The sequence below is a fragment of the Mus musculus genome, chromosome 7 (assembly GCF_000001635.26).
Source record: "Mus musculus strain C57BL/6J chromosome 7, GRCm38.p6 C57BL/6J".
Classification (NCBI taxonomy): domain Eukaryota; kingdom Metazoa; phylum Chordata; class Mammalia; order Rodentia; family Muridae; genus Mus; species Mus musculus.
Window position 1 is genome coordinate 127,651,843 of NC_000073.6, and position 19,454 is coordinate 127,671,296.

Genomic DNA, 19,454 nt, shown 5'->3' on the forward strand with positions numbered 1-19,454 from the left:
CCCGATGAGTCATGATTTTCATCTACATGGGACAGAAGGTATTTGATCATGTCTCCTGGGCCCCTGGCTCCTATCGAAGTTACTGCCCTCACAGCCCCTCTGCCCCCCCAACACCCACAGGAGAGGTGTGTGGCTATCAGTCAGGTAGAACCAGCACCAAGCCTTCCCACATGCAAATAAGGTTTTCCCCTGGCTCTCAGTCCAAGCCAATAAAAGGTACTTGCTGTGGAACCCTGAATCACCCCCAGAACTGTATATAAATTCTATCCAGGTAATTAAAGGGGTGTGAGAACTACTCGGTCGTCTGAGCCTTTTGTTCCAAGAGCTATAACACTCGCTGGGGAAGAGATCTGCTCTCCTGAAGCGCTGCCTGAGGCTCTGCCGCATTCCTCGCTCGCTAGTGGCCCAATGGAAGCCAACTCAGTGCAGAGCGGCTCGGCTCGGCTCAGCTCGGAGTTACCGAGTAACCTGGAAGGCATGGCAGAGACTTCGCCTCCCTGCCCGCACTCGCTTCCTTTTGCCGCCGGAACCCCTGCACCAGGTCTGGTCAGAAATCTCCTTAGAAAGTCTCTGGTACTCAGGCCCACATCTGGCACCGACATGAGGCTCAAACAGATACGACTGCACCCAATACTGCAGGAAGGTGAACCCCCCCCACACACTCTGGAAACCATTAATCTGCCTTTTCCTACTGTGCTTTCTGTCAGCACCATTGCGTGGATTTAGACAAACTAAAGGGGCAACTGAAGCCTCCTGGCCAGAGCTACTCTCTAGTGTTGGTTGAAGGTTCCTCTGGCCTCTGTCTAAATCCCAACAGCCCACAACAGGCAAAGACTCTCTATCTAACTTCTCCTTAAAACAAAAAGAAAGGCAGTGGTGGCACAGCCTTTAATCCCAGCACTTGAGAGACAGAAGTAGACGGATCTCTGAGTTCGAGGCCAGACTGGTCTATAGAGTGAGGACAGCCAGAGCTACACAGAGAAACTCTGTCTCGAAAAACCAAAAAAAGAAAAAAACAAAACAAAACAAAAAACAAAAAGAAAACCGGTAATGCATCAGCCACTTAAAAGCCACCGGGCGGCTGCCAGTTCTTAAATCTGCGGGAAGGTGTTCTGGACTTCTGTGGAATCCCCCGAAGCCAAATAGGCCAAGGGGACATTCTCAATGGACAAGAGCCTTTCCTCTTTTCTATCGTGGGCAACTCACCATCACATAGAAAATCACCTCAGCTGGGCAGTGGTGGCGCACGACTTTAATCCCAGCACTTGGGAGGCAGAGGCAAGCGGATTTCTGAGTTCGAGGTCAGCCTGGTCTACAGAGTGAGTTCCTTGTCTTGAAAAAATAAAATAAAAATCAAATCAAATCAGATCAGATCAAATCAAGACAAACAAAACAAAAATATTCCCTCTAACCAATAAGTGTCCAGGCTGGGGGCAGTGCATGCCTGTGATACCAGTAGTCAGGAGGTCTGGAGATTTCATCTTGTCTGAGTCAGAAGGGCCACCAACAAGGAGCCGGATGAGGCCAAATGCTGAGGATTGTGTGGGGAAAAGAGGAATGAGTTTGTGCAGTCACCATGGCAGCTGGGATGAAGGGTCTGCAGAAAGGAAAGCAGAGCTATCTCAAAGACTGAGCTCCGCTAGCTTGTGTAGATGCCCAGAGAATTCTAAGTCAACATATCAAAAAGAAACCTGTGGGGCTGGAGAGGTGGCTCAGTGGTTAAGAACACTGGCTGCTCTTCCAGGGGACCTGGCTTCAGTTTCTAGCATCCACAATGACAGCTCACAATTGTCTGTAACTCCAGTTCCAGGGGATCTAATGTAATGTATTCTTCTGGCTTCATCAGGTACTGTATACACACACACACACACACACACACACACACACACACACATTTATACACATGAAATAAAAATAAATCTACCCTGGCATGGTGGCATATGCTTTTAATCCCAGCACTCAGGAGGCAGAGGCAGGCAGGTCTCTGAGCTCGACACCAGCCTGGTCTACAGAGAGAGTTCCAGGAAAGCCAGGGCTACACAGAGAAATCCTGTCTCTAAAACAAAACAAACAAATCTAAAAAAAAAAAAAAAAAAAAAAAAAAAAGGAGACCTATGTACTGCTATGTCTACTGCTGCACTGTTCATGATAGCTAGGAAGTAGAATTAGCCTTTATAAATGTCCATCAGGGGCTGGTGAGATGGCTCAGTGGGTAAAAGCACCCGACTGCTCTTCCGAAGGTCCGGAGTTCAAATCCCAGCAACCACATGGTGGCTCACAACCATCCGTAATGAGATCTGACTCCCTCTTCTGGAGTGTCTGAAGATAGCTACAGTGTACTTACATATAATAAATAAATAAATCTTAAAAAAAATGTCCATCAGTGGATGAATGGATAAAGAAAATGGGAATTTTATGCAGTCATTAAGAAAAATTAAAATATGACATTTTCAGGAAAATAGATGCGACTGGAGATCATTATGTGAGCAAACTTAGATCGAGACAAATGCCATGTTTTCTGTCACACAGAGGACCTAAGTTTAAATTTAACCATGTATATTTATATGTGCGAGGAAGAATGCTTAAAAGAGGTGACAGACGAGCAGGAGTGCAGCAGAATGCATGTGACAGGAAAGCCGCCAGGAGGAGGAGGGGAGCGAGAGGAGGGGGCTGGCATAGGAAGGGCAGTGAGGCGAAAATGAATGAGAACGGCGTGTAAGGGCACTGGGCAGAGTCCACCATGAACCCATGATGCTGTATTCCAATTTTCAGGATTAATAGAAAATAAACATTAATTACTATTTTAAAAGCCCGAGAAGAAACACAGCCATAATTACTGTATTGATATTGACTGCTAATTCTAATACCTCTCCGTGAATCGTCTTCTGAGTCATTTCAGTTGATTGATTATCCATGAATCATGTCTTTTTGAGACCTTGTATATCTGCTCACCTTTTATTAGATGTCCGGCATTTCTGTGAGTGAGTGTGAGCGCACATGTGTGAGCATTTGCATGAGGTGTGTATGAACATGTGTATGTGCACAAGGTGTGTGTGCACATGAGGGGCCCATGTGGGTACCTGTAGGTGAAGGCCAGAGAGACCAGACTCCAGTGTTCTTCCCTAAGAGCTATGCATTTTAGTTACACAGAGGATTTCAGTGGGACCAGGCTACTTGGGCCCCGGGCCCCAGGCCCCAAGGACCTGCAAGGCGTCTCTGTCTCCCTAGCGCTATGTACAAGTGGATATCACCATACTCAGCTTTTAAAATGTGCCTTCTGGAGGTTGGACTCAGCCCTTACTCTTCTGAGACAAGTATGTCACCAAACGAATTATCATCCAGCCACTCGGGCATTTAAACTCTGCCTCTGCTTATTAAAGATCTTTCTCTTTTACTTTTTTTCTTCCTTTCTCTTTCTTTAAATTTTGTAGCTGATGTTGTCGTGGAGGCTGGTCGCAAACTCTCTGTCCTACCTCAGCCTTCCCAGTGGCACTGCAGACCCATGCCAGCAGAGCTAGCATAGGTATCACTATTATTATTTATCATCATTCTTACCTTTATTTATTTATGTGTGTGCATGTGCACACATGCAAGCCATAGTATGAATGTGAAAGTCAGAGGACAACTTCTGGGCGTGGAGCCTGTCCTCCCATTACATGGGTCACAGAGTTCGAACTCAGGTTGTCAGCCTGGGTGACAAACACCTTTCCCTGCTGACTCGCCCCCTTATAGGTTCCTCTGTTTTTTTGTTTTTTAAGATTTATTTATTTTATTTATATGAGTACACTGCAGCTGTCTTCAGACACCCCAGCAGAGGGCATCAGATCCTGTTACAGATGGTTGTGAGCCACCATGTGATTGCTGGAATTTGAACTCAGGACCTCTGGAAGTATAGTCCAGAGGTCTTTTAACTGCTGAGCCATTTCTCTAGCCCCATATAGGAACGTTTTATTCATATAAATCTTACATTTATTTTATAATGTAGTTATACTACTTGGAAACAACTTGAGTCGTTTTAAGATCTATTTATTTTATGTGTATGAGTGTTCTGCCTGCCTGTATGTATGTGAATGACCTACTTGTATCTAAGGAGGTCAGAAGCCTGTGGCACATTTCTTTTTTTTTTTTTTTTTAAAGATTTATTTATTTATTTAATGTAAGTACACTGTAGCTGTCTTCAGATGCACCAGAAGATGGCATCAGGATCTCGGGTGGTTGTGAGCCACCATGTGGTTGCTGGGACCTGAACTTCGGACCTTTGGAAGAGCAGTCGGGTGCTCTTACCCACTGAGCCATCTCACCAGCCCCATATGGCACATTTCTTAATTGTTTTTCAAGGCACGACTTCTCTGTGTTGTCCTGGCTGGCCTGAAAGTCAGTATGCGCATCGGTTTGGTCTTTAATTCATAGACCTCTGCCTGCCTCTGCCTTACAAAGGCTGGGATTAACGGAACTACCCTCAGCTTGAATTTCTTAAAAGAGAAATTTACCAAACCCTTTAAAATACAAAATTCCATGGTACTAAAGACATTTATAAGCCGGACGAAGAGGCAAACACTTGGAATCCTAGTAGGGAGATCCCAAATTCAAGCCCAGCCAGGACTACACTGTAAGACTCAGTGTCAAAGCACAAACACTGTAAGCAAATGTACACGACAGGGTCTCACAGTGGCTTGCTGGGGAGAGGCTGCTAAGCCTGAGGGTCTGGGTTTGATACTCAGGACCCACACTGTGGAAACTGAAAACTGATTCCTGAAACACACACACTCACACACACACACACACACACACACACACACACACACACGCATGCGCACACACACACAAACGTATGCACACACACACACTCACACACACACACACGTGCACACACTCACACATACACAAACATATGCACACACACACGCACACATGCATGCGCACACACTCACGTGCACACACTCACGCACACACAAACGTATGCACACACGCGCATGCACACACGTGTAAGATAGATGTAACATGTTTATATGTAGTTACAGTGCTGCACTGTCAACCTCACTGTCCATTCGGGAGCTATTTTATAAGCCTGACACCACAGTTACTAAAACATAAGCCCAGGTTTAAGCTCCCTACTCTTTTCTGGTTACTTTTCTTCTAGTTTATGTCTCTGAATTTGCTTATTCGAGGTGTCTAATATAAGTGGGATAATATGTTTGTCTTTTTTTTTTTTTTTTCTTATTGTTGATGTGTAAGGGTATTTTGCCTTTGTGTATGTCTGTGCACCATGTGCATGCAGTGCCCGCAGAGGCCAGAAGAGGGCACCAGATCCCCTGAAATGGAGTTACACGTGGTTGTGAGCTGCCAAGTGGGTCCCTGGAAGAGCAACCAGTGCTCTTAAGAACTGGTATCGCTCTAGTATTTGTCTTTGTGTCTGACCTATTTTACCTAATGTAATGTTTTAGAGTTCACCAATGTTAGGTCAGAATTTTGTTCCTTTTTAAGACTGAAGAACTATCCCATTCCATACACAGCTGTTATTCTGTCAGTTAGCACTCCTGCTGACAGACATAGACGTGCTTTCCCTCCAGCTGCTCCGAGTGGGTTACCAACCAGCTCCCTTCTTCAGTGCCTTGACTTTTCATCAAAAGAGTTATGTGGTGGGCATCTACCTTCCTCCACAGGCCCCCTTCCTTCCTTCTTGGCTAACTCCCAAGAATAGAGGGACTCTATAGAGGAGGTGGAGGCACATGCCTTTAATCCCAACACAAGGGGGCAGGGGGTGGCAGATCTCTGAGTTTGAGACCAGCCTGGTCTACAGAGTGAGTTCTAAGTAATCCAGGACTTCAGAGAGAAACCCTACCTCAAACACAACAACAAAAGTGAGCTGGAGACGCAGTTGTTTTGTAAGTTGAAGTCACGCTAAAACCCCTCCCTCTCCCTTTCTTTCTGGCAGTCTTGGTCACTACGGAGCACACTCTGGTCTGGAGCTCATTATGTGACCCAGGTTATCCTTGAACTTCTGGTAATTCTTCTTTCTGCCCCAGCCTTCCAAGTGCTGAAACTACAGTGTGTGCCTCCTCCCTTCCCCTACATATAATGTAAGCAACATGCTTAAAATATATATTGGTATTTTATATAAATGTATATATTCACATATAATTGAATATATATGTATATGTTAGATTTTTAAGTTTTATTTTATAAGTGTTTTGCCTGCATACATGTTTGTATACCATATGTATATGGTGCCTGTGGAGACCAGAAGAGGGCATTAGATCCCCTTGAACTGGAGTTATAGACTGTTGTGAGCTACCACGTGCATGGTAGAACTCAACCTGAGTCCTCTGAAAGAGCAGCAAGTGTGCTTAATCACTGAGCCATCTCACTAGTGTGTGTGTGTGTGTGTGTGTGTGTGTGTGTGAGTGTGTGTGTTCACGAATGCTCTCCGTACTCTACAAGAAGCATCCTGTTGCCAGGTGGTGGTGGCACACGCCTTTAATCCCAGCACTTGGGAGGCAGAGGCAGGCGGATCTCTGAGCTTAAGGCTAGCCTGGTCTACAAAGTGAGTTCCAGGGCAGCCAGGGCTACACAGAGAAACCCTGTCTCGAAAAAAAAAAACAAAAAACAAAAAAAAAAGAAGCAGCATCCTGTTCACCAAATGTGTACTGAGCAGAGGAACAAGAAAGAGTGGTCTGGGGCTGGAGAGATGGCTCAGCGGTTAAAAGCACTGACTGCCCTTCCAGAGGTCCTGAGTTCAATTCCCAGCAACCACATGGTGGCTCACAATCATCTGTAATGGGATCTGACGACCTCTTCTGGTGTCTCTGAGAGAGCTACAGGTACTCATACACATAAAGTCAATAAATAAATCTTTACAAAAAAAAAGAAAAAAAGAAAGAAAGAAAGAGTGGTCTGGCCAGGTGAAGTAGCTCTGGCTTTTAATCCCAGCACTCAGGAGACAGAGGCAGGTGGATCTCTGTGAGTCTGAGTTTAGTCTGGTCTACAAAGAGAGTTCTAGAGCCGGGCGTGGTGGCACACGCCTTTAAGCCCACTTGGGAGGCAGAGGCAGGTGGACTTCTGAGTTCAAGGCCAGCCTGGTCTACAAAGTGAGTTCCAGGATAGCCAGGGCTACACAGAGAAACCCTGTCTCGAAAAACCAAAAAAAAAAAAAAAAAAAAAAAAAGGAGCCTAAGGATCTTTTTCTAGTTCTTCTAGTCCTGTTTCAGAGGCCTCAGTGCCCATGCTGGTCAGTCAGGCAACAACAATAGGCACAATGGTGAATCGGAGCCTGAAGGGGCTAAAGTTGAGCACACAGGAAGCACTGTGAGGATCCACACCCACTGCAGCATCCAACTACAATGCCCAGGTCTCCATGTCATGGGAAAGCGATCTAAGTTTAATAAGCAGGGGAGCTGGGATTAAATCTTCATGCTCTTTGTCTCTAGAGCCTAAGCTCTTAACGGTACTTGTAGATGCCGTTAACTTGAAGGGGTTAACGTCTTTAATCAATTAATTATCAATCAATTAAGCAGTTGACTAATTAATGGTTTGTGTGCACGTGTGGGCATGCCTGTGCTACTGTGCACATGAGACTTCCTCCTTGTTTAGGGCATGTCCCCACCCTCGTTTGCCACCGTGCTGGGTGAGCTGGGTTAGCTGGCCTGTGACTTCTCTTGTCTCTGCTCCCTCCTTCCTGTATCCATCCAGCATTATGGTCCAGAGTCCTCATGTCTAACTTTTCTCTTCTCCTCCTCCCCATTAGATTCCTATCATTACAGAGCTGCCTTCCCAGCACCACAAAGCCCGGTTGTGAACACATAGGCTTTCCATCCCGAAATCAAGTAAGTTCATGGACAATGACAAAATTCTACGAATAGTCATCTCTGAAGAACGTTCTGGTAAAATTTGAAAAGTAGAAATCCTAGAAGCCATTTCCTGATCAAAATGAAACTGACAATAATATAAAATTTGCCCTTTAGAAATGTAGAACCACAAATACCACCTTAAATTTTCCGTAGGCAGCTGGGTGTAGTGGTGCACACCTTGAATCCCAGCACTTGGGAGGCAGAGGCGGCCTGATCCGACTGGATGAATTATTCCAGCCATGGGGTGAGCACAGGTTATTTACCGAATGGAATATTATGAAACCAGCAAGAATCATGTTGAGAACGTCAGTGACATACAGGCTTTGCTTCTTAAAGATGTCCTCTTATTTACTGAATAAGTAAATATTTCTTTTGTAAAATGGAAAACCCCGGACTCTGCCCTTGAGGCTCAGTTCAAAAGGAGTCTTCTCCATAGAACTCTCTGGATTTTTCCCACTAGAGGCAACCTGGCCCCTCCTGGGATTTCTCAGCATCTGACTTTCTCCAGTCTCTGAAAATGTCTGCCTTTGCTGTGACCACTCATTAGGCAGGCCTGAGGCTTCTCTGTGCACCAGCCTCTCATAAGATGTTCCGCTAGACTTGAACCCTTCTCCCTGGTGTTAGGGTTAGGGAGGGCCGGGAAGTGTTCGGAGGTGACATATAGGCTAAACAGATGGGCACTGTAAGAATATAGATCGCAATGAACCCCAAGTATGGCAGAAAAAGGACCCTGGTCCTCAAGCAGTCCAGCAAACTCAGGAAAGAGTCCGTGTGTGACCACCACAGTGTGGTGACCTGTTTGTTTGGAGAAAGGTCCCAGAGGCAAGTGGTGTGGATCTAGTTAAAATGAGGCAGGGAGAGGGTGTTTGCTGACGCTCCCTGGGCTTGGGCTGCTAAGTGCAATCGAGGCAGGCATGCTCTCAGATGAACAAGGAGATGTCTGGGTTTGGGGACCATCTGAGAAATCCCCAGTGGTAACAGATCCAAAAGGCACTGCAGCCTTCCAAATCATCTTTCTGGGCTGGCTGAACAGTCGTTCTAAAACTCAAGTCACCCTGCCAACCAGGGGCCTGCTAGGAACCTGTCAGTGGCCTGGTATTCCAGGCCCCACGTGGTCTATCTCCACACACCTCTGCACCCCTCACAGAGGGAGCACCTCAAAAGTCTCTTTTGATGCCTGTTTCCTTGACTACAGTTCATCTTCATTCAGCATTCAGGGTGTGCTGACAGATGCCCGGAATGAACCATGCCACTTTACTGAAGTTGAGATGAAATTTGAGCTTCTAAATTTTTTGCTTCATCTTGTTTTATGTAGATGGGTGTTTTGCCTGAGTATGTGCCTGTGCGGTGTATATGCAGTATCCTTGGAGGCCAGAAGAGGGCATCAGGTCTCTGGAACTGGAGTTTTAGGTGGTTGTGAACTGCCATGTAGGTTCTGGGAACTGACCAGGGTCCTCTGGAAGAGAAGTCAGTGCTCTTAACCACTGAGCCAACTCTCCAGCTCTAAATAAAAAACTGTATTGCACACGTTTAATCCCAGAACTTGAAAGGCAAAGCAGTTTAGTTTGAGGACAGTCTGATTTACATAGCTCAAGGAATCCCCGGTCTCCATGGAGAGATACTGTCTCAAAAAACTGTCTATCGCCAGGTAAACAGACAGACACCGTGTGCCTCCATTGGGACACTGAGGCACAGTCACTTGTACCCTCTTCTAACCATGGATATATACCACATATGTGATCACAAAGAAACAGCAGACAGACCCAAAAGGAGAAATAGTCTATTCAAACAGAGAGGAAAGAAACTACGCCACATTAAAAGATACGAGCAAGAAAGCACAACGCATGGTCCACATCATTCGCAGACGTGACTTGTCCTAAAGGGAAGATGCTAATGAAGGTGACTAGAGAGACGACCAACAAACAGTGTGGAGCCACCAACCAGCGATAAACCCAGTGTGGCAGGCGGAGGCGGGCGAGGCATTACTGTAGGGGGTCTCCACTGTGTTTTAAGTGTAAACAGACACAATGTATGCAACTCATTCTCAGAGTTCGGACTACAGGCTATGAGTACACATCACAGGGAGACACGGGTGGTGACTCGGGGAACAGAACGTTTACAGGTCAGTCGGGGAGGCTGCAGCCAAAGTATGCAGACATCTTTTGTGCCACTCTCATAAGGTTCCAGTCACTTTGAAATGGTCTCCAAATAAAAAGTTAAACACCAGAATGCAAGTTCCTTACCGTGGTCTGCAAGGTCCGTGACACCTTCCCCACCCAGCCTGGGGGGCAGGCTCCGTCCAGCAGCAGACCTCACTGCTGCTGCCGATTCCAATACAGTAAGCTCCTCCCATTACCCAGGATTCTCTTCTCCACATACGGGCACATGTTGTCACTGTCCTAACACACCCCACACTTTTTTTACTGAGCTCTTTCACTGCATTTGGACCTTTCTCTTCACAACATTTCTCACAGTTATAGTGTGTATTTTGTTTGGATTTTTTTTTTTTTTTTTAAGACACGGTCTTATGTAGCCCAGGTTGGCCAAAGATAGCTGAACTCCTGATCTTCTTACCTCCGGCTCCTAAGGGCTGACATCATAGGTGTGTGCCACCATGCCAGGCTAGGCGTTTGTATTCAGGGAACACTGGTTATATCTGCCCTAGTTGTTAGGAGGAGGCCTCCCGAAGTCAGGGCTCAGATCTGTTTTGCTCACGAATGTATCTCCTGCACCAGCTGCTGAATCTGGCACACCACTGGGCACTCGATAACCCGCTGACAGACGAAAAAGGTGAACCCTATTCTCTAAGTTCATCTCCAACCGGTTAGCAACTCTCAGAAAACGTATCTCAAAGTTAAACATTAGTCTCGATAATTTAATCAAGAAGCATTGACTTTGAAGGGTCCCTAGACTGCCCGCTGGCCGCATGCGTTTGAAACTGAAAGACCATTGTTAAGGAGTGGGACCTCACAAGAGATGGGCTGTGGAATGCCACTGAACTAGCTGGGAACCTATACCCCATGTTCTCCAAGGGGACACTGAGAAGCCAAGGAGCTGACTAGGGTGGTATTTGGAGAGACAGTCTGGTTAGAATGAGAGGACCCTCCTTTGGGTTGAATCTAAGGATGGTGCCCAGAGGAGCCTGACCTAAGGGCTAAGCTGGGGAGTGATGTCTGGAGACGAGGCATGAGGTCAGGAGCAAGAACTGCGTCTGAGGTCCAGAGGAGGTCACTTAGGCATGGAACCTTACTCTTCTGCATGCTATCCTTGTTCAAGATCAGAGATCTGAGACTGGCAGGCGGAGGAACCCCAATCCAGGTGAAGGGCTTGGATTCTGTCCCCACAGGACCTGTGCAGCCTTGGACATTGGACATGACGTTCCCAAGCCCCAACCCCTGATCTGCTAACTGGGCTAGGGATTACTTTGTGAGGCTAGGCTTTGGTCAGGATCTTGGCGAGTTGCCCCGGGAGGGCCCTCTGACCTGCATTTGGTCTGCACACTCCAGAATGAAATCTGTACTCGTGGTAGGAGGGTGCATGGCTGCCAGCGATGGAAACACTTGCAGTCACTTGTCACCTCTTGTGCACACAGGCCTTCCTGCTATTTGAGTTGTATTTAAAAAGACAAACAGTGGATACACACGTTCACAACACTGTTCTTTATCCAGAATCTTTAAACAAGAAGAGGGGTTTGTTTGTTTGTTTGTTTGTTGTGTTTTTCCTGAGGTGCTAGATACGAAATCCATGGCCCTTGCTCATGCTAGGCAAACACTCATCTACTTTAGCCCCCATCTAGCATCCTTCTTAAGATAGGACCTGCGCTCTCCCTGCTCCCAACAGTGTAGCCATAGGCACTGAACTTCCCCACTTCAGTGCAGCAACCCTCACCGGAGGGCACGCCCCCGCTGTGCACCACTGCACAACACAGCACCTCCCCTTCAGCCCAGCCACACTGTGTGCACAGAAGCATACTAGGCCCTCTCCATGGGCATCCCACTAGTGTCTGACAGCAACTTCCTATCTCTCCATCTCCAGAGGAGAGAGGTAAACACAGATCACTTCACAGTTTGGAAAGCATTTCCCTCTACCCTTCATCCTCACAACTGCCCTGTGAGGTAGATACAGCGGGTAATGCCTACGTGGGATCAAACACATACCGTGGACCCGCTTTGACTTAAGCGGGTCATATGTGATCTCACTGAAGCCACAGCCCTGTGAAATAGATTCCATGTCCTCATTTTACAGAAGAGAAAAAGCCAGCGGTTAGAACTTGCCCCAAATCAAAGAGGTAGAAAGTCGTGTAGCTAAGATTTGAACCACAGTCTGTCTGACTCCAAAGCCATGCTGGTAACCCTTCCACCATATCACCGTATGAAGCAAGAATATTACTTTCTAGGGAGGATGCTACTCACTAAACTGAAGCTCAGAGGTGAGTGCTTCAGCCGAGGGCTCGTGCCAGGGCCTGGCTGAGCTGGAGCGTTCTGGCTGCAAGGAGCAGATCACTGGGCTTCATAAACACGAGCTCACTTATTCACCGTCCCTGCTCAGCCCCACGGACTTTGTCTGTTCAGAATTCCTTGCTGACATTATTGGGAAACCTGGGATTGTTGCTGCTGCTGGTGGTGATTTTGTCTGCTTTTGTTTTTTTGTTTGTTTTTGTTTGTTTGTTTTTGAGACAGGGTTTCTCTGTATAGCCCTGGCTGTCCTGGAACTCACTTTGTAGATCAGGTTGGCCTCGAACTCAGAAATCCGCCTGCCTCTGCCTCCAAGATTAAAGGCGTGCGCCACCACGCCTGGTCCCTGCTTTTGTTTTTGTTTGTTTGCTTGCTTGTTTGTTTTTTGAATCACAAAACCAATCAGCAAATAAATTGGCGAAACAGGAAACATACTAACAGTCCTCTAACAGCCGAAGTTCATCAGCACAGAGGAGTCCTCGCTGTACGGAGCCACTGTGTCAGGTCCGAGAGCAGGAAAGGCTGACACATGAAACGAAGGCAGACATCCTTAGAATTTGGGAACCAAGAACTGAGGGGAGCCGTGCCAGGCCAGTCTTCTGTAGCCCTGACATTAAAAATGTATGCGTGCTCCCCCGCCTGTAGAATGATTCTCAGAAATAAGATAAACATGAATGCGTTCACATGCATCGTGTGTTTTATACAAATCCCAGGGTGTTCTGAGAAATGATGCATTGGAAATAAGTCTTTATATCCGCGATTTCAACTCATGACTCTGGAGTACCATGAATCTAATTGGATCCGTAAACATTTTGTTATTCAACTACTACCCAGTGACACACACTGGCAGTTTCTACCTTTTGAATATTTAAGGCTTGCAGCTCTTTTAAACTACGATGAACTGTGAGTTTCTTAGCTTTTAAGATACAGAGAGTTATGAAAAATACAAAGTAGGACTTTCTGGACCTCCCCAGAATTCCTATGTTTCATTTCTGAATCTTGAAAACTAGTATCTGTGTTTGAAACGTGAAAACTTCTGCCCCATTGGTAGTTCAGAAGTCTAATTAATAAATGTTTGTTACTTGAAGTTCCCCAGTCACTTGGCATGACAGCCCATGGCTTCTGGGAAGTCGCCAATCAGGAGCTGGGCCTAGATGATGCTTCCTGTATCAATGGCACTCCAGAGAGGAATCTGAGGGACCCAGGGGCTGAGCTCAAGTCCCTTACCACTCAATGTCCATGTCATCTCAGTTATGGACACAGAACATCTGCTTACCTTATTACTCAAAAAACAACAAACAAACAAACAAAGAAGGCCTAAGCTGGGTATGGTGTCGCTCACCTTTAATCCCAGCACTGGAGAGGCAGAGATAGACAGACCTCTGTGAGTTCAAGACTGGCCTGGTCTAGTGGGTTCATGGCCAGCAGAGGAAGAAAGGAAGGAAGGAAGGAAGGAAGGAAGGAAGGAAGGAAGGAAGGAAGGAAGGAAGGAAGGAAGGTAGGTCAGGCAGAAGAAAGTTAAAATTAAAAGTCCTTTGTAATTTGCCACTGAGAAAAATGGATGTTCCTTCAATGAACGCCTCAACAAAGCTCACAGCTGCAGCCCACCTGCATGCCCAGCACAAAAAGTGGTACACTAGCAGGGACTGTGGAGTCAGGTGGGTAGACTGGATGTGAATGCTGGCTCTGCCACAGACAGGCTGTGTGACTTGGGGCAAGCTCTTTAACCTCCTGGTTGCTTGTTTTCTATATCTGTAAAATGTGAAAGTAACAGGATCTATGACAGGAGTGCTGCATTAAATAAGTCCCACAAGTTGCAATATGTAGTACAGTTAGCTCTCTGTGGTACAGGAGACACTACCTCCTGGCCAAGTGAGTTGTCAAGTCGGAGGCAAGAGGTTGATGAAAGCCCTTGGAATCACTCAGATGGCTCATCTGCCATGAGTTTCTCAAAGTGGGTAGTTTCCAGGTAGATTTGGCAGTGCTGGACCACATGTCTCCATCCATTCCTGGGGCAGGAGGCTGTGGCCTGGTCTGAAAGGTCACTGGGCCATGTGCACCCCTCGATTGACCTGAGGCAAGGTTGGCACCCTGGTTGGCACATGTCTTCTGGAGCCAAGGGTTAATTAGCAGGCCCAGAGTCCATAGGCTCGTGGAAGCGGGTGAGGCTGCCAGGTGCTTGCTGGAGTGGTGTCTCTACACACGGGCAATTGAATCTTCACACCATTCACAAGCTGTGGCATTACCTTTTGCCCAGTGCTTCAGGGGTTGCTCGCTGCTCAAGTCTTGCTGGTAGGGCCCCTCACCAGTGTAGATACTGTAGTTCCAAAGGTCGAAGGTCACCTCCAGGGGCCATGCCTGGCCCTTTGGTGGATGGCTGCCCTAAGTGTGTGAGGAGGTGACCAAGTTGGCATAGGATCCACCATTTTGTGTATTCAAGTTGCTTCTAGGCATCACCTAGAGATGTCCCCAGACATTCCCTGTCTGGGACCTGCTCTGGCCCAGTAGTTTTGGACCCACAGCAAGCAGGATGGATCCATAATTTAGGGACAGGGACAAGCAGAGAGCTGGCTGCCGACCTCCATTGCTGGCTGCGGGTGCCCAGCTCCAAAGCCCTCTCCACCCTTAAACGGTGTGGGTAAATGACTGGATCTTGAGGCAGCTAAGGAAGACCTAAGGGCCTCCCCTTGTGTGGTGGAACCCGCTCACCTCCCCTTCCCTTGTGGTATCGTCCTGGGTGCCCTCTGGGCCTTGCTCCCACTTCCGGGAGCTCTGGGTTCCGGAACCGTGGAAGTTGGCCGAGAATTTGTCCGGAGGCCTCTCCTGGGGAGAAGCCTCCTGAGGGGCTCGGTTTTCAGGCCTTTCTCTTGAAGGGCTCTCCTGGTGAGTCTCACGCCGGAATCCTGCAGGGAGAAAAGGAAATCTGGATAGTTGCTCTACAAGATGGAAAAGACCACAGAAGTCCGTGACAGAAGGCGGGGGGTGAATACTGCAAACAGCTCTTCTGTGTTTTTGTGTGCACGCCTGTTTGTGTGTGTGCACTTGAGAGGTAGAAGCAAATGGATCTCTGTGAGCTCAAGGGTCTAGTTTACTCCAGGACAGCTAAAGCTACAGAGTGAGACACTGTCTCAAAACTAAAGCAACGAGCAGATGAACCCCAAAAGAAGGCATTGATTTGCTTTGTGTGCATGGAGGGGAGTGGAGGCTCACTCGTGGAAACCAGAACACAATGATACACAGTGCTCTTGTCCCACCACGTGGATCCCCGGGATAGAACTCAGGCTGTCAAGTCTGGTGACAGGCACCTTAAATGGCTCAGCCATCTCGAGAACATCCCCTCCCCGCCAAGGCATTCATGTGAGCCATCAAACGTGCCAGGCAAACAATTTACCAAATAAATCTATTTCTGTGTTCTGACAGAAGCGGGAAGTTGAAGCACAGCCTGGTTAGAGAGCTGAAGGAGCTATTTCTGCAGACAGACACTATGGGCTTGCTTATCAGTCCCAGGATTTCCTTTCCCTGTGAATCTGGGCGACTGCATGTACAGGCTCTGTGGATGGCGAGTCGTCGACAGACCAGAAGACAGGACACACTTTACCTTAAGACATTTTCCATCTGTCCATGGTGGAAGGCCTGTCCCTCACCCCCTACCAACCCTGCTATTCATTATTTAAGTCAACAGGAGTCTTTAGGGGGAAACTGGTCCAGTTCCTTAAGACAGAAAAACAAACAAACAAACAAACAAACAAACAAAACCAATAAAGATGTCTACAGCTCCCTGCTGATACCAGAAAGCGGAAGTGTTTCAAGGATGTCAGGTACAGCAAAGATACAAAGATAAAGTCAAGCATTAGATGGTGGTCACTGTCCATGCCCTAACAATTGCAAGACCCTAAAGTTCCCGACCTGGGAAGCTTTAAAAAATGACTAAGCTCCAAATCCTAAAAAACCACCCTGCATTCAATATGGAGCTCTCTCTCGCAGGGGCAATGATGTAGAGCGCCCGTCTGGCAGGCGCACCAGAGGCCCAGGCTCCATCCAGACCAGAAGGAGACAGAACTAAAGTTCAACACGGAAAGCAAACACCTGGCAAAAGGAACCTTTTATCCCAGCACTCAAGAGGCAGAGACAGGAGGATAGCTGTGAGTTCAAGGCAGCCTGGTCTACATATTCTGGGACAGCCAGAGCTACATAGAGACCCTGACTCAAAAACAAAATTATTAAATCTTAAAAAAATCTTTTTGAATTATAACAATAATGATGATGGTAAGAGATCAGATATAGCGGCCACAAGTAAGGTTCAACGGCAACTTCACAGAACTCCTCATGCTGTATCGAGTTTGTGTGTCTGAAATCTTCATATAGATAAAGAGAGAGGTTAGATGTAGATGATTTAGATATGGATACAGATATTTAGGATCTAATATATCCAGGCTAATGGGAACTTACCATGTAGCTAAGGGTGACCTTGAGCTCCTAACCCTCGAGCCTCTGCCTCCCAAGTGCTGGGATTATCTTCCAAGCATACCACTACCACTACTCCTAGTTACAAAACCTTTTTTTAAGTTGTTGGTTTTGGGTTTTATTTCTGAGACAGGGTCTATGTGCTCCTGACTCCCCTGGAGCTCATAGGGAGCTTCTTGTCTTTGCCCTCTAGGATTAAAGTTATGTCTCCGGGGACCTGTTCCTAAGTAAAACTTAGGAAATAAAAGTGTGTGTGTGTGTGTGTGTGTGTGTGTGTGTGTGTGTGCCATGTACACATTAGTACCAGCAGAAGGCAGAAGGGAGTAGAATTCCTTGAAACCAGGAAGACAGGCAGCTGTGCAGTGCCCTATGTGGGTGCTAGGAACCACACTCAGACTCTCTGGCAGAACAATACTCTTAACCACTGAGCTAATGCTCCAGCTCACAAAATATTTAAAAACGAAGCAAAACAAAAATGTAGAGATGACTCAGCAGTTTAGAGCACTGGCTGCTCTTGCAGAGTCCCAGGAATTAAACTCACATCACCCAGATGGTGGCTCTCAGCTGTCTGTAACTCTAGCTCCAAGGGCTCCCACCTGCTCTTCTGGCTTCTGTGCACACGAGGAATGGTGCATATATTATATATTCAGATAAAACATTCATATACATAAAAATTTTTTAAGCGTATAAAGTAGGCTAGGTGTGGTGACACACAGTTTTAATCACCGCACTCTAAAAGGCAGAGGTAGACAGTCCTCTGCAAGTTCCAGGCCAGTCAAGACCTCAGAGTGACATTCTGTCTCAAGACAACAACAAACGCCGGGCGTGGTGGCGCACGCCTTTAATCCCAGCACTCAGGAGGCAGAGACAGGCAGATTTCTGAGTTCGAGGCCAGCCTGGTCTACAGAGTGAGTTCCAGGATAGTCAAGGCTACACAGAGAAACCCTGTCTCGAAAAAAACAAAAACCAAAACCAAAACAACAACAACAAGACATTATAGATGCCTGTAACCAACCAAGGAGCTGGCAGAGCTCTCTAGAGACGGTAATAGACTTTCTGTTCTGTGCTGGGCTTTTCCCATACTATTTTCCTCCTCCTCCTCCCCTTCCCCTTCTTTAAAGATTATTTTATTTATATAAGTACACTGTAGCTGTCTTAAGACACCCCAGAAGAGGGCATCAAATCCCATCATAGATGGTTGTGAGCCACCATGTGGTTTCTGGGAATTGAACTTAGGATCTCTGTAAGAGCAGTCAGTGATCTTAACCTCTGAGCCATCTCTCCAGCCCTTCCCCCCACCCCCCATATTTTCTTCTTTTGTGCTAGTCTGGACTTAATGAATCCTTGGCAGAGGGGTCTCAAGGGCCTGGGCAAGAGAGAGTCCTAAATGTCGGAAGCAGAATCCTGAAAATGTGCCCCCACCTGTAGATTTCTGTCTCCTGAGACAAAGCCACTGTCTAGGAACCATGGCAAAGGAATTCTGCAGATGTAATTAAAGTCCCATCTAAAATCTTCCCACCAAACCTTCTTCATCAGGTCACTCACACTGAGGTGCAGAGGATCCTGGAGCTTCGGCCAGCTCACCCTGGCCAAAAGGGATCATGCAGGCTGCCTCGTGGGGTGAGGGGTGAGGGGTGAGGGGTGACTGATAGGTGAGGGGTGGGGGGGTGTAAAAGGCATCACCGATCTGGCCAGCACTGAACCCTGCATGCTACAATACCAACCTGCCTAGCAACCTGCTCTGAAGACCAGAGTACGGAATTTTCTTTCTTTTTTTTTTTTTTTAAGATTTATTTATTTGTTATATGTAAGTACATTGTAGCTGTCTTCAGACACTCCAGAAGAGGGCGTCAGATCTTGTTACAGATGGTTGTGAGCCACCATGTGGTTGCTGGGATTTGAACTTCAGACCTTCGGAAGAACAGTCGGGTGCTCTTACCCACTGAGCCATCTCACCAGCCCAGAGTACGGAATTTTCAAAGGATATATAACTTAAAAGCAAGACAAACAAACAAACAAGCAAAAAAACCAGATTATCACTGAGTAAGGTAGTCACTTAAGAGCAGTTTTCTTGGAAAGATGATATTCCCCCACAGCCTCACGTATTTGAGTACTTGGTACCCAGTGGTGGAGCTGTGGTGGTAGGTTTGGGAGGTGCGGCCTTGCTGGAGTGTAGGCCGATGCGAGTGGGCCATGAGAATTTCTAGTGTGTTGCTTTGTGGTTGAAGTCAAAGATGTGAGGCCTCCTCACATCCTGCCTCATTTCTTCACTACTGTGGGTTCTAACCCTGAAGAACTGTAAGCCCAAGTACCCTGGTCAACAGTGATTGACACTGATGGAGCAGGCAAATCCTTGAGCCCAGGGCTTGGGTGCCAGCATAGGCAACAGAATAAGACTGTCCATTAAAAAAAAAACAAAACAAAAAAAACAACCTGGGCTAGAGAGATGGCTCAGCAGGTAAGAGCAGTCAAGGCTCAAACTTGGAGACTGGGGTGGGGGTGGGGGGTGGGGGGTGGGGTTGAGATTTCCGCACTCACTAATGAGCACCCAGCTCTCCCTTGCATCCCCAGCTCTGAGTCGGCAGGAAGAGGATCTCTCTCAGCCTCACCAGTTTCACTTAGCCAAGAAAACACAAACACCAGGTATAGGGAGACACTTGGCCTTCTGCTCTTTGTGCCCATACACAGG

General features: G+C 47.0%; 1 protein-coding gene across 1 annotated transcript in view; it reads right to left on the reverse strand.

Annotated features, from left to right (window-relative positions):
* Positions 1–9,611: 9,611 nt before the first annotated feature.
* Positions 9,612–19,454, reverse strand: part of Bcl7c (B cell CLL/lymphoma 7C) — a 47,313-nt gene continuing 37,470 nt past the window's right edge. The window contains exon 6 of the mRNA NM_001347652.1: positions 9,612–15,204. Coding sequence (NP_001334581.1) covers positions 15,007–15,204 — 198 coding nt within the window. The 3' untranslated portion in view covers positions 9,612–15,006. The remainder of the gene's footprint in view (positions 15,205–19,454) is intronic.